Here is a 15,780-nt window from a genome sequence, read left to right as displayed (position 1 = left end):
AAGGAGGGGTGCTGGGTGCCAAAAAAAAAAAAAAAAAAAAAAAAAAAAAAAAGATAAAGTTTAAAGTAAAAATGATGGCAATATATTATTATGGGATTTATGATATATGAATAACATAATATATATAACGTATATTGTCATATATTGTATGACAATAATGGCACAAAAAACAGGAGAAACAGAAGTGTTCTATTGTAAGGTTCTTAGGATACATGTAAAGTGGTATAATATTATATAAATGTAGACTGTATTGCTATGATATGTACTGTAAATATTAGAGCAGACACTTAAAAAAGGTATCAGAGATGTACAACTAATATGCAGCAGTTGAGATAAGTGGAATCTATAAAAAAATCCAAAAGAAGGCATGAAATGAAGGGTAAAAGGAAAAGTAACAAATGGCACAAATAGAAAATAGCTAGCCAGCTGACAGATTTAAACCAATCATATTGATAACTATATTAAATGTAAATGGTCTAAACCCTCCAATTAAGGCAAAAACTGTCACGCTAAAACAAGAGACCTAACCATGTGATGTCTACAAGAAACAATTTTAAATACATATAAAGACACAAAAAGAAAAAGACAGAAAAAGATATGGCTATATCAAATAAAATCAGAATTTAGAAAAAGAGATACTACCAGAAATATTACTATAAAGACAGATGGTTCATAATGATATAAACTGCCTCATCAGAAAAAAAAAATCCTAAGTATATATATACAACTAATAACAGAATTTCAAAATGTAAGAAGCAAAAATAATAGCACTAGTGGGAGAAAGACAAATCTACTACTATAGTTGGGTATTTCAACACTCATTTCTTACTAATTGAAGAAAAAAGTAGACAGAAAATCGATAAGGGTATACAAGAAATTAATAACATCATCAACTAATTTGACCTTGCTCCAAAAATAACAGCAAAATGCACCTTCTTTTCAACTGCATATAGAACATTTACCAAGACAGACTGTATTTTATAAATCAGTAACAAAAAATAGGGAATTCCCTGGCAGTCCCAATGGTTAGGACTCCACACTTTCATTGCTGAGGGTTCAGGTTCGAACCCTGGTCAGGGAACTAGGATCCCACAAGCCGCATGGTGCAGCCAAAAAGTTAAAAAACGGGAAAAAAAATATGAAAACATCTCTGAAATACTTGGAAATTGAACAATGCACTGTTAAATAATCCATGGATTAGAGAATAACAAGAGATATTTAGAAAATACTTTGAACTAAATAATAATGAAAACAGAACATATCAAAATGTATGTGCTGCTGCTAAAATAGTACTTGGAGGTTTATAGCTATCAATGCCCTTACATAATGCAAAGAAGAAAGATACAAAACCAATCTAACAACTTAAGACAGAAGACAAAGGACATATTAAACATAAAGTAATAAGGAACTAGATAATTTAGAGCAGAAAACAAAAAAAATGGAAGATAATTTAAAAAATAATAAAATCAAAAGCAGTTTTTTTGAAAGGACCAATAAAGCCAATATCAGGACTGAATGAAAGAGGGATGTGATAATATATATATTACAAACTTTAGAAGAATAAAGAACCATTATGAACTTTATGCCAAAAAATTCAACAGATCAAATAAAATAGACAAATGCTTTGACAGATTCAAACTATCATAGTTCAACTGAGAAGAAACAGAAAACCCAAATAACTTCCTATTAATTAAGTTAGTCATTTAAAACCTTCCTACCAAGAAAACCCCAGTCCCAGATTACAAGGCTGATAAATTCTTCTAAACATTTGAAGACATAATACTAGTTCTTCACAAACTCTTCCAGAACATAAGAGGAACACTTTCCAACTCATTCCACAATATGAAGCCAGCATTGCCCCGACAGAAAACCATTACAAAAAAAGAGAAGAAAAAAAAGAAATTACAGATCAATATCCATGATGAATATAAATGCAAAAAATCTTTAAATTTTAGTAAATTAAACCTAGCAACATACAGAAAGGCCCTATTAAAACATATCAACAGGCACTCAAATACTGGTAAATAAATAATTTAGGTTTCTTTCGTAAGTTGTGGCCTTCTGTATATTATCATTTGACTCACGTTAATAAGGATGCTTACACTTTTAAAGTAACTCTTGTTCCTGAGCTTATAGGGTTACTTTTCAAACATTCAGAGCTTAGCTCTATAAAAATCACATCAAATCTTACTAAAATACATTTGTAAAACTACATAATTAACAAGGGCTGGAAATACTTATTACACAAGCTTGAATAGATTTAGGGACTTAGGTCAGAATATACACTATTATATTTGCATAAATTTGTCTTGAAAGCTTAATTCTCCCTTTCATTGCAAAGAAAACTTTAGTAGTTCTTCTGAGCAAGCGCTTCTGTAACTAAGCAACATGGACAACAGTGTCTATATTCTTTGAATGGATAGCATGCTATCATTAGAGTACAATGATTGCCCTCCTCCCTACACCTTAGCAGTGTGGGAAGTCAAATGTATCCTCTGGTTCTATCAGATCCTTCTAAGATGGTTGAAGTGTTGTTTTTTTCTCTGTTCTCTTACATCCTCCTTTAGCAATAAGAGTAACTTTTCCAGGTTTCTGTTGTTTAGTGAAACACCTGACAATTTGATAACAATCAACTAAGTTAACAGTTCATTTCTAGGCCTCTAAGGTTTCTTACTGATTTCCAGTGAAAAGAAGTTATTTATTAACAACTATGAACTCCCTTTCCTGATTTCGTTTTCCTGCCAAACTAAGTTACTCATTAGCACTTGTACAAAACACTCAAATGAGATCATTAAATAATGTTACCTGGACCATGAAAGCAATTGCAGCACCTCTGGCAGTCCTAGGAGAACTTCAAGAATTTTAGGAACTAAGGGTTACAATTTGGGTTAATATTAAAAATTGGGTAATAGTATTTGGCTTCACTAAATTCACTTCAAGCCACATTTACTGAAAACCCACCATTTATTACCTGCAAAAATTCATAGAAAATTACATAATAGGGAATTAAGTAAGATCTCTAAGGTCCTTCAATTTAGAAAAATTGCTGATTCTGTTCTTAGTATTTTTATATATATTGATTATACATACACATTTATTATATATTACTTGACATAAAATATAACTGCAGTACTATAGTATATATAGTAGAAAACTGACTGTTTTCAATAAATGTTAATGAGTCATATGGGTTAAAAAATTGCTGTTTCTAATTTCTCATATATCTGAATGCTGTGAGTTTTTTTTTTTAATGAGTAAAAATGATCTGGGTTCTCAAAAAGCATACATAACATAGCAGATCATTCTCCTAAGACAAATTTACACAAAATTGTATACAATATAAATGATGTAGCATTTTATTGAACATACAATATAGGACAGATTTTTTTAAGATTCCCTCTAACTTAGCCATTTTTATAAATAATAATAGGAGGAAACTTTAAGGAGAAGCAATCTTAAACCAGCCTTTAATTCAATGAAGGAAAAGTTGTAGGAATATTAGTAAGAGACAAAGATGGAGTTTATTTCTGGTTTCAAAGAGTAATCATTTTCTTTCTAGAAAAACAAAATCATTTAAAACTTCACTAATCAGAGTTTCCTTAAGTAAAGTGATTAATTATTCAAACTGACAACCTGATGACCCTCACTCTAATCTATTCAGGCCCACCCAAAAAAATTTACAAAAGCACATCTCTAACATGAAACTCAAAGGAACCGGGCCAGTTGCGGGGGGAGGGGGGGCGATGCAGGGAAGGATGGGGTATGGGAGTGGTTATTTACTGTTTTCCCTCTGAAAACATGATTTCTTGAGTGCCTTGGTGTTCAGTGAACAGTCTCTTTCAAGATTAAAAATGGTGAAAGGAGGTATGGGCAGGAAGAATGAAACACTAATCTAAAAAAGCAATGACTAAGGTTTCCATCTATCTTATTTAACACAAAAAGATAGGACATTTACTTTATTTGTCCATGACTTACCATACAAAAGGAAAAAAGTAAATCAATATTACCAAGTGAAGAGTTTTCTTGGCTGCTCTCTAATGTATTATGTCTGGCTCTTCGTATGTCTTTCAGTATCCTTTTACTGCTTTCTGCCAGTATTCACCCACGTGAATATGCATCATTAGTATCAAATCACATGGCATTAATAAAGATACTATTAATGCTTAAACAGGTATTCAGATTTTAATATAATTTCCCTATAAAGGCAACAGCACAGCTGCTAAATTCCAAATACATTATTTAAACTAAATACTAGGCTATGTTTCACAAACTTCTAATTTCTCACATTCCTCAAATATACTGCTGAACACAAACTGGATGGCATGATTGAAAGTGGTATACTCATAAAAACAACAGAGAAGAATAAGCACTTAATATGCATAATATAAATCTAATATATATATATCTATAATAATGTGGATCTAATACGTACAAATGAAAGTTTAACAAAATGATAATTAGCATATATTTTGAATTGTAAATTCTCTTGTTATGAGTTTCAGCAGTAAGTCAAATTGCGTTAAAGACGTATAACTTTTAGAAATGTCAAATTCCATTTTATTTGATCTGGGTGCATGAGTCTTATTTTGTAAGCATTCTCAAAGGAGCTCAGGATTTTGGGGGGTTTTTTGTAATTAAAAAAGCAGTAAAGCAAGATCTGCATCACAGAAAATAACTATTTCTGTCTTTCCTTTATAATAAAAGATAGCCTTCAAGAGTTAAAAACAAATCAGTAATAATCAGGAAACTATAAATAAAAAACATAATGAGATACCACTTCACACTCATGGAATGGCTATAATAAAAAAAGACAGATAATCACAAGAATGTTGACAATATAGAGGAATTGGAACCCTCATACACTGCTAATGGGAAGGTAAAATGGTGTAGCCACTTAAGAAAATAGTCCAGTATTTCCTCAAAAGATTAAACATAGAGTTACCATATGACTCAGTAAATCTACTTCTAGGTATACACCGAAGAGAAATGAAAACAAATGTCTACACAAAAACTTTTACACAAATGTTCATAGTAATTTTATTCATAATAGCCAGAAAGTGAAAACAACCCAAATGTTCAACAACTGATGAGTGGATAAACAAAATGTGGTATAATCATACAGTGGAATATCATTCAGCAATAAAAAGGAATGATGTACTGATAGATGCTATGACCTGGATGAATTTTGAAAACATTATGCTAAGTGAAAGAAGCTAGCCACCAAAGACTATATATTTTATGATTCCATTTATATGAAATGTCCAGAATAGGTAAATTTATAGAAAAAGAAAGTAGATTAGTGTTTGCCTAGGGCTAAGGAGTTGGGAGAAAACATGGGTGGGGTGGGGTAACTGCCAAACAGAACAGAGTTTCTTTCTGGGGTGATGAAAATCTCCCATAATTGTTTGTGATAGTGAACAAGTCTGTGAACATGCTAAAACCAACTGAATTGTATACTTCGAATGCATTAATCATATGGTATGTGAATTATATCTCAATTAAGCTGTTAACATTGTCCCCTCTCAAAAAAAAAAAAATCTACTGTAATAGCTTTCAACTGCAGCTACACTTGGAATAACCCAACTTACTCGTTAAAAGTACAGATCCCCTGGACCTGCCAGACCAGTAAATCATAATCTATGGGATGAGACCCACTCTTCTAGACTAGTGGGAGCAGTACAGTGAGACCTAGATTCAAACTCTGACTATGCCATCTTCTTAACTGTATGATCTTTAGTAAATTATCTAATCTCACTAAATTTTCAGTTCCTTTTTCAGTACAATGAGGTGAGAAGTACCTATTTCATTGGATTACTGTAAGAATTTAATGAGATATTAGATGTAAATTTACATGTACAAAATAGTGTATGTTATATGACATACTGTGCTCAAACAACAGCTACTCTTATTATTACAATTACGTTATTTTTACTAGATCTTTATTTTCTTTTTCCCTATAAGGAAACAGATAACGCAGACTTCAGCAATGTTTCTCCCAAATCCATGCATGTAAGTTAAACCTTATAAATTCTAACTCCTTATAAGAAATATTGTTTTATTTTTTAAAGCAGTTTACTTTCTATCTGATGCTCTGCTCGGAAATAAATGACATTTATTAAGTTACTATTTTTATAGAAATACAGAAATTACAAGAACACAAAACTTCAATGTCACTAATGGTGGGAGGCCGCTCATTAAAAAACAAATCAATGGTTATTTTATAAATTACAAGTTTAGGAATAAAGTTCCAAAGATTAGGCAGCCACAAAAATCAACCATTTAATTAAATATAATTTGCCAATTTTTAAAAATAAATTCACTTTTTAGTAAAAATGTTGTAACCATCTGCTCAAGAGCAAAGTGAAGTAAATTTAAAGTCCTATGAAATAATTTCCTGCTTAAGAAATGCATGTTCTTAATTCCCAGGTAATTTGACAACATCTTTTAAAGAAAAAAAAAAATCCTTAAAGAAAGACTTTCATATGAATGAAAGCCAACGTTTTAGAATGGAGTGTAACACATGCACAAAACAACAATAAGTACAAAGACTGGAAATAACATTTTATATTTCTACATAAAAATTCAGCATTTCTTTCCCCAACAGCTTATAATTCTATTCTACAATGAGTCATACAAACAGGTCAAATTTTGACTGAATCTGGTAAAAAAATCAAATGTCATTCAACAACCACATTGTTATCTGAAGACATGGAAAGGAACATATCCATTCGAATTCCTAGGGATATTTTAGTATCTCATAAGTGTGTCACACTTTATAAATACAAGTACATTGCTTGAGAAAAATGACTGTGGATTTTCTAAATACATTTAATTAAACCAAAATTAAATTAAGTGTCTGGTTAGAGCTAAATATAATAGAACACCATACCTAAAATTTAAACTGCATCTTTCTCAAAGCTAAATAAAAATTTTAAAACACCCAGAGAATATTATATCTCTACATAGCTGCACAGCCTAAAAAAGTTTCCTTCATCAACCACTATAAGACCAATGCTCAACCAATATATTTAACCTGTTTTATTCAGAATAAATTTGTCTTTCACACACAAAAAGGGAAACTTCCCTTTAAAAGCTGTATAATCAATTTTTATGTCAATTTTTCAAACTCTCATAAAAAGGGCCCACAAAGATAATACCTTCTATCAATTTCTCAAAATTGGTAAGTCAACGGTTGACTACATTCCAAAAGTTGCTGAAATTTTTTTTTAATCAAAAATATCAAAACAACTTCTTTTTACTGACTTGTTTACACACGTGTATTTCCTATTTTTTATTCTACTATCTATTCTTTTAAAAACAGTCCCCTTTTTTCAGTACAATTTAGCTTTACATATAAAAACAAGAATGAAATCTACCAAAATACTAACAGTGCTGGCATTAACTATCGCTAACTTTTCTACTTTTCTGTATCCTTAGATTGTTTTTAATGAACATGTAAGTACTTTCAAAATGAAATTTTTTTTTCAACTTTCTTACAACCCTGCTTCTTCACAAGGCTCTGATATGCCAATCTTTTGTGGTAAATTAGGTAGAAAAGTAATATGAATTTAAACAAACACTTTTTAGGTAAAAAAGATGTCAGAGAATGAGAAAATGCAGCCTTAAAGCACCTTATATAATCATATCTTGTAAATACTTTAAAAACAGGTGGTAACAATTAAAAAATTAGGTAAAAATTTTTTTCTGCTTCAAATTTACTTTTTTCCAATGAAAATGAAAGCAGATTAGATTTGTGTGAAAAAGGCCCAATTACATCTACATTCTAACTAATTATCTAGGTCTATAAAATAATCTCAAACCGTGTACTATTAATATCGCTATAACTGATTAAAGTAAACCATAAAGAAGACAAAACTTAGAAACCAGCTGTTTTTTAGACAAGTATCAGATATTTTCTGATATGGAAAAGCACTGGACAAAATTATTGAGCATAACAAATACTACAAACAATAATAGTAACCCAAGGCCTCTTACCAATTTCAGCAGGTAGTTGTTTGATTTTGTTCTCTCGAATGCTAAGCATGCTGAGTTTTGACAGGTTTTTGATGTCTTTTTCCACAGTAGTTATTCGATTAAAGCGAAGGTAAAGAGTGGTAAGAGAATCCAGCCTATACACCACTGAAGGAATTTCTCTCAGTTTATTATGCCGTAAATCAAGCATCCGCAGCTTCTTCAAGTTATCAAGAGAGTCAGGCAAACTGGTAAGTGAATTTTCACTTAGAGCAAGTGTCATGAGATTTACTAGACAGCCCACTTCTGCTGGGAGGGACTGTAATTTGTTGCTATATAAATAAAGTTCTGTTAATTGAGTCAACTCTTTGATTGATGATGGCAATATGTGTATAGACCTCTTGGATAAGTCCAAACGCATTGAGTTCTCTTCCCGGCATTTGTTGAGCTCTTTAATCACCTCTGCATTGCTAGATTTCTTTCTAGTCCCAGGTGCTGGATTTGGCCGTTTGATCGTATTATCAACTGAAAAAGCCACCCCTGGTTGGGCAGCACTGGAGTCCTTCTTTCCATCTTTGGCATCTTTCCCTTTGGTCTTAGGTTCTTTTTCTTTGCTCTCTTTCCCAAAACCTCCAGAGGCTTTTGCCTCCTTTTCTCTTTCCTTGGCTGATGGTGCTTTGGGATCTTTCTCTTTAGAGTCTTTTTCTTTTCCTAAACTACTACTCATGGTGACTCAATCTTAGGCAAAAACTACATGAACTCCTTTTATTTGCCAACAACAGAAACTGGAATTCAAAGATGAAGAGACAAAAATCCTACACAATCAAAAAAGGTGTTGGCTTGAAGAAGTAATTGCCATCTGTTACGTGTTGGATCTAAAAGCACTATGCCCATTTCTGATAACTCATTCCAACTGGTAAAATGGTGCTGGTCAATCAATGATTCATTAGAATTCCTGAAATATAATACAGAGAGAGTATTATATTACTTTAGATTATAAATTTATATTAAGTAAATGGGCTCTGTAAAACAATCTTACTGAAAATTTTGCTATTTTCCTAAGATTTGATACAGTAAATATTTATTGAACACCTTCTACTTTGCAAAATCCATTGAAACATTATAAAAATTAACAAGGCGGGCTCTCTCTTTAAGGAATTTACAATCTAACAGGAAGAGGTAAGATAGGTATGCAAGTCACCAAACTGCAAATGTTTTTAAGAGCTGAAAAGTGGGAGAAATCACAACAGCAGCTAATGTCTGAGCGCTTTCTATGTACAAGCACTATTGTATTGAATTTACAAACATTATAACCGCTCTATGAGATAAATTCTTATCTCTATTTTACACACAGGGACAACTGAGGCACAGAAATATTTTTAGTAATTAGCTTTGGGATCCTGGAAAAGTGGCAGAGCTGAGATTCCAATGTAGGTGGTACACTGCCTATATTCTTAATCACTACGGTAAAACTGCTCTATCTGCAGCTAATTACCAGATTCTAGGAACTGCAAAGGTAGCTTTTTTAGTTGATAGTGAGAAGGATTAAAGGTTCTTAGAAGTACAAAAGGTTCACTGGTAACATGACTGACCCAAAATGATCCAGAGAGATTGAAAAGATGAGGGGAGGTGGAAGTGAGACAGCACTAGCCTAATAAGATCTATTCTTGGTATAAGATTATAATGATTATCACATTTAATAATTATTTACTTAAAAAACCACATCAATAGACCATATATACTAAATATATTCCTTAGTCTTACATTAAATGCCGATGTGAAAGCTTTACAATATTGAATCTTGAATTACAATAAACAAGACTTCTGATTCCATACAAGATGGAATAAGCCCACTCTACCTTGTTCCTCACATTAATTACAACTTAAAACCCTGACAAAATACATGAAGCAACTAGCAGAATATTCTGAAAGGTAGAGAAAAGAAGGCAGACTGGTTAGAAACCTTGGTTTGCAGATGACCTGGTGGTTAGTACTCTAGGGGTTTTTTGTTTTGCTTTGTTTTTATTTCCTATATATCCTGGCCTGGGCAGTAGAGAAGCCCATAAACCCAAAACACCAATAAGCATGGACTAAAACAAGGTCCAAGAAAAGTCTGCTGTCTCTAGTCAAAGGACTATGAAGAGAATAGCACTGCAGGATGGAACCCTTTTGACTATACCCCTCCTTATTCCACTTGAACACCACATAAGAAGTCATGTCCCACCCCTCCCAACTGGCACTGAGGCCACAAAGACTGTAGAGTAAAACTCTGCCAACCACCCAGCTCTGCACTAACTTGAAGAGAAGCAGTACACATCCCGCTTGGCATCAGTACTGCAGCCATGGAAACTATGGAGGAGAGCCCTGTTGACCATCCCCACCCTGTACTTAGTAAATGTCAGCCAAGAAGTGGTAGCCCTCTCCCTCCCCACTGGTGCAAAAGCTGTACTATGAGGAAGAATCCTATGGATCATCCCCTGCCGTGCACTAAGCAAATGTTAGCAAAGAGACAGCACACCACTCCTTCACAACTAGAGGGGGAAGGAGAAAATTATGGAGAGGAGGGAGCTGGAGAAAGGGATTCTTTCAATGTGTGTATTCCCAATCACACTCCTTAGAAGCTCAGCAAGAAACCAACCAGAATGAAAACAACAAATGCTTTGAGAACTGAACAGTAGTGTGGAATATCACCTATTTTTCAGATTGGCCTTGGGGTGGCATACAAACAGGGCAAACCAGAATATCCCTATGGGAAAAAAATGTCATGAAGATCCTAGGGGTAAGACAGGAATGAAGACACAGACCTACCAGAGAATGGACGAAGATATGGGGAGGGGGAAGGGTAAGTTGTGACAAAGCGAGAGAGAGGCATGGACATATATACACTACCAAACGTAAGGTAGATAGCTAGTGGGAAGCAGCTGCATAGCACAGGGAGATCAGCTCGGTGCTTTGTGACCACCTGGAGGGGTGGGATAGGGAGGGTGGGAGGGAGGGAGACGTAAGAGGGAAGAGATATGGGAACATATGTATATGTATAACTGATTCACTTTGTTATAAAAGAAACACACCATTGTAAAGCAATTATACTCCAATAAAGATGTAAAAGAAAAAAAAAAACTATATTGGAACCAAAAACCACAAAAATGGGTTAGGGCATGTATTCTGAAACAAAACAGGTTGACTGCTAAATAGAAGGCTTAAAAAGAAATCAAAATTTTATAAGTCTCAAAATGTCCAGGATATAATCCAAAATTACTCATCATACCAAGAACTAGGAAAATATCAACTTGAACGGGAAAAGACAATCAACAGACACCAACAATAAGATGACAGATGTTGGAATTATCTGACAAGGATTCTAAAGCAGGTCTCAAAAAACAAGACCAAAAAAATGCTCCAACAACTACATATACTCTGAAAACATACAAATAACTATAAAGTCTCAACAAAGAAAAGGTAAATCGAGAATCAAATGAAAATTTTAGAGCCAAATAATATAATAAATGAAATTTTAAAACTCACTGGAGGGGCTCAATAGGATAATGGAGATTATTGAAAATTCAGTGAATTTGAAGAAAGATCCGTAGAAATGATCCAATCTGAGCAGCAGAAAGAAAATAGATTTTAAAAACTCAAAAGAGGGTTTCCCTGGTGGTGCAGTGGTTGAGAGTCCGCCTCCTGATGCAGGGGACACGGGATCGTGTTCCGGTCCGGGAAGATCCCACATGCCACGGAGCGGCTGGGCCCATGAGCCGTGGCCGCTGAGCCTGCGCGTCCGGAGCCTGTGCTCTGCAACGGGAGAGGCCACAACAGTGAGAGGCCCACGTACCGCAAAAAAAAAAACTCAAAAGAGCCTCAGTAAGCTGTGGGACAGAAACAAAACGTCTAATATTTGTTTCTTCAGAATCCCAGAAGAAGAGAATGAATATAGCGCTGAAAAATTATTTAAAGAGACAATGACTGAAACATCTGAAATTTGGAGGGAAGGGGTTGGACTTACAGAGACAAAAAGCTGAGCAAATCCCAAACAGAAAAAACCCAAAGAAATTCATTCCCAGAATATGATAATAAAATTGCTGAAAACTAAGGCAGCCAGAAAACAACATAAACCTATAGGGGAACAATGATTTGAATGACAGTGGATTTCTCATGAGAAATCAAACAGGCCTAAGGAAGTGATATTTTTCAAGTGTTGAAAAAAAAAAGAAGTCAACCAAGCCTTCTTCATTCAGCATAAGCTTTCTTCAGGAATGAAGGAAATATAATGACATTTTGAGATGAAGGAAAACAAAGAGAATTTGATGCCAGCAGATCTGCTCTAAAATAATTGTCAAAGGAAGACCTTCAGACAAGAAAGCAAACAGAATGAAAATTAGAACATAGAGAATGAAGAAAGATCTATGGAAAGAGTAATAATATGGATTAATATAACTGGCAATTCTTTTCCTCTTCAGTTTTGTAAATTATGTTTGACTGCTGAAAGCAAAGAATGTATCTCTGAGGTGGTTGTTAATGTATATAGAGGTACTAAGACAAGTATATGACAAGGGAATGAGAGTGAAAGGATCTGAGTGATGCTAAGATTACTACATTGTATTTGAAGTGGCAAAATGTTGATACTAGTAGACTATGATAACTTAAGAATGTATGTTGTATTTCCTAGAACCACAAGAAAAAATATAGAAAGAAGTATACTTAAAAACACTACAGATAAATTGAAATCTTTGTTCAAGTAACCCAGAGTAAGACAGGGAAAGAGAAAAAAGAAAAACAGAGGGCACAAAAAGAAAATTATGAACTGGCACATTTAAATCCAAACGTAGCAATAATTACATTAAATGTAAACATTCTCAACACACCAATTAAAAGAATTTGTCAGAATGAGTTTTTAAAAACATGACCCAAAAAAAAAAAAAAAAAAAAACATGACCCAACTATATACTGTCTACAAGAAACTCAATTCAAATTTAATAACAAAGGGGGAGTGTTAAAAATATAGAAAAAGTTATACCATGCAAATGCTAATCAAGGAAAGTTTGAGTGGATGTATTAATAGCAAAATAAAATTCAGAGCAAAGAAAACTACCTGGGACAAAGAGGGAGATTAGACTATAAAAAGAAAATGGTCATTTCTCCAATAAGATATAAGATAAAACATTTCCTAACTGTGTATGCACCAAAGAACAGAGCTTCAAAAGACATAGTAAAAACTGATAGAACTAAGAAAAATCCACAATTACAGTTGGGGATTTCAAAGCCCTTCTCAGTAACGGACAAACTACAGTACAGAAAGTTAGCAAGGATATAAGATAACAAACAAATACCATAAATCAAATGGATTTAAATTGACATTTGCAGAATACTCCATTTGATAAAGTAGAATACATACTCTTTTCAAGGCATATGCAACATTCACCAAGATAGACTGTATCTTAGATCATAAAAAATCTTAAAGAACTGAAATCATACAAAGTATGTTCTCTTACTATGATGGAATTAAACTAGAAATCACTAATGGGAAGATAACAAAAATCTCCAAACACCTGAAAATTAAACACCATACTTCCAAATAATCTGTGGGTCAAAAACAGTAATAAGGAAAATTAAACTATACATTGAGCTGAATAAAAATAAAATTATATCAGAATTTATGAGACGCAGCTTAAGTAGTGCTTAAAGGGAAATACATATTACTGAATGATTATATTAGATTACATTAGAAAAGAAGAAAAACTGCAGATCAATAATCTAAGTTCCCACATCAAGAAACTTGAAAAGGGCAAAAGGAACACGAAGCAAGCAGAAGGAAAATACAATATAGAACAGAAATCCATGAAATTGAAAACTGAAAAGCAATAAAGAAAAATCAATAAAACCAAAAGCTGGTTCCTTAAAAAGATCAACAGAATTGATAAACATCTGGCAACTCTGACAAAGAAAAAAAAAAAGAGAACACAAATTACCAATATCAGGAATGAAACAGAGAATATAGTTAAATACTCCACAGACATTAAAAGAATAATAAGAGAACACTAAAAATAACTCTTTGGATTTAAATTCAACAAGTTAGATAAAGTGGACCAAATCCTTGATAACTGCAAATTACCAAAACTCACCCAAGATTAAACAGATCATCTAAATAGTCCTATCTATAATGGCTAAAGAAACTGAATTAATAGTTTAAAACTTTCCAAAAAGGAAATTGCTAGGCACAAATGATTTCACTGGAGAATTCTAACAAAGATTTAAAAAAGAAATAACACCAATTCTACACAGTCTCTTCCAGGAAGTACTCATTTTATGAAGCCAGCATTATCCTGATACCAAAACCAGATAAAGACAATACAACAACAATAAGGGAAAAAAAAAGCAAGCAAGCAAGCTACAGGCCAACAGCTCTCAGAAACAGAGATGCAAAAATCTTCAATGACATATAAACAAATCAATACAGCTTTTACTACTCCTATTGAACACAGTACTTAAAATCCTAACCAGTGCAATAAGGCAAGAAAAAGAAACAGCATACAGATTACAAAGGAAGAAATAAAACTGTCCCTGTTTGGAGATGAAATGATTATCTATGTAGAACACTACAGGGATTCTCAAAAAACTCATAGAACTAATAAGAGAGTTTAGTGTGGTCAAAGGAAACAAGGTCAACACACAAAAATCAATCATATTTCTCTTTGTTAGAAACAAACAAGTGGAAACCAAAATTAATACCATTTGCAATCACTCCAAAAAATTAAATACTTAGGTATATATATAATATGGAATATGTATGCTTAAAACTATAAAACAATGATGAAAGAAATAAAAAATGACCTTCATTTAAGTTTCCTCCATTTCTTTTTGGGTCTGGATAGCTTTTTACTGCTACACAATATTCCATTGTCTGGATGTCCCATAATTTATCTATTCACCTACTGAAGATCATCTTGGTTGCCTCCAAGTTTTGGCAATTATTAATAAAGCTGTTATAAACATTCTTGTGTAAGTTTTTGTTCAGACATAAACTTTCAACTCATTTGGGTAAATACCAAGGAGAGTGATTGCTGGGTTGTAATGATAAGAGTATGTTTAGTCTTGTAAGAAACTAACAAACTGCCTTCCAAAGTAGCTATACCATTTTGCATTCCCACCAGCATTGTTGCTCCACATCTTTGCTAGCATTTGGCAACGTCCAGTTGATTTTGACAAACATGCAAAAGCAACCCAATGGAGGAGAACAGCCTCTCAACAAATGCTGTTGGAATAACTGGACCTCTATAAGCAAGAAAAAGACCTTTGACCTAAATTTCATACCTTATAAAAAAGTTAACTCAAAACGGATCAAAGATCTATGTGAAAAAAAAAAAAAACTATAAAACTTTTAGAAGAAAACATAGGAGAAACTCTTTATAACCTATGGTTAGGCAAGGAATTAATAAGACAGCAAAAGCACAAACATTAAAGGGAAAAAATTGATAAACTGGACTTCATCAAAATTAAAAACTTTTGCACTGTGTATCGCTCAGTTAAGAGGACAAAGAGACAGGCTACAGCCTGGGAGAAAATGTACCAAGAATACATAAAGGACACCTTTAATCAGTAAGAAAACAATCAATCCAATTAGAAAATGGGCAAAAGACTTGTAGAGACACTCCACCAAAGATAAAAATGACAAATAAGCACATGTAAACATGTTGGACATCATTAGCCATTAGAAAAATGCAAATATAACTACACACTTACTAGAAAGCTAAATTTAAAAATACAGATGTTACCGAGTGCTGATGAAAATGTGGAGAAACTGATGAAAATGTA

General features: G+C 33.1%; 1 protein-coding gene across 1 annotated transcript in view; it reads right to left on the bottom strand.

Moving 5' to 3' along the window:
* Positions 1–15,780, bottom strand: part of SHOC2 (SHOC2 leucine rich repeat scaffold protein) — a 70,691-nt gene that overhangs the window by 38,106 nt on the left and 16,805 nt on the right. Inside the window, exon 2 of the mRNA XM_024756056.1 lies at positions 7,996–8,926. Coding sequence (XP_024611824.1) covers positions 7,996–8,698 — 703 coding nt within the window. The 5' untranslated portion in view covers positions 8,699–8,926. The remainder of the gene's footprint in view (positions 1–7,995; positions 8,927–15,780) is intronic.

Source organism: Neophocaena asiaeorientalis, unplaced genomic scaffold, assembly GCF_003031525.2.
Source record: "Neophocaena asiaeorientalis asiaeorientalis breed wild unplaced genomic scaffold, Neophocaena_asiaeorientalis_V1.1 scaffold85, whole genome shotgun sequence".
Classification (NCBI taxonomy): Eukaryota; Metazoa; Chordata; class Mammalia; order Artiodactyla; family Phocoenidae; genus Neophocaena; species Neophocaena asiaeorientalis.
The sequence above is the reverse complement of the archived record's forward strand: the minus strand, read 5'-3'. Positions and strand labels throughout refer to the sequence as shown.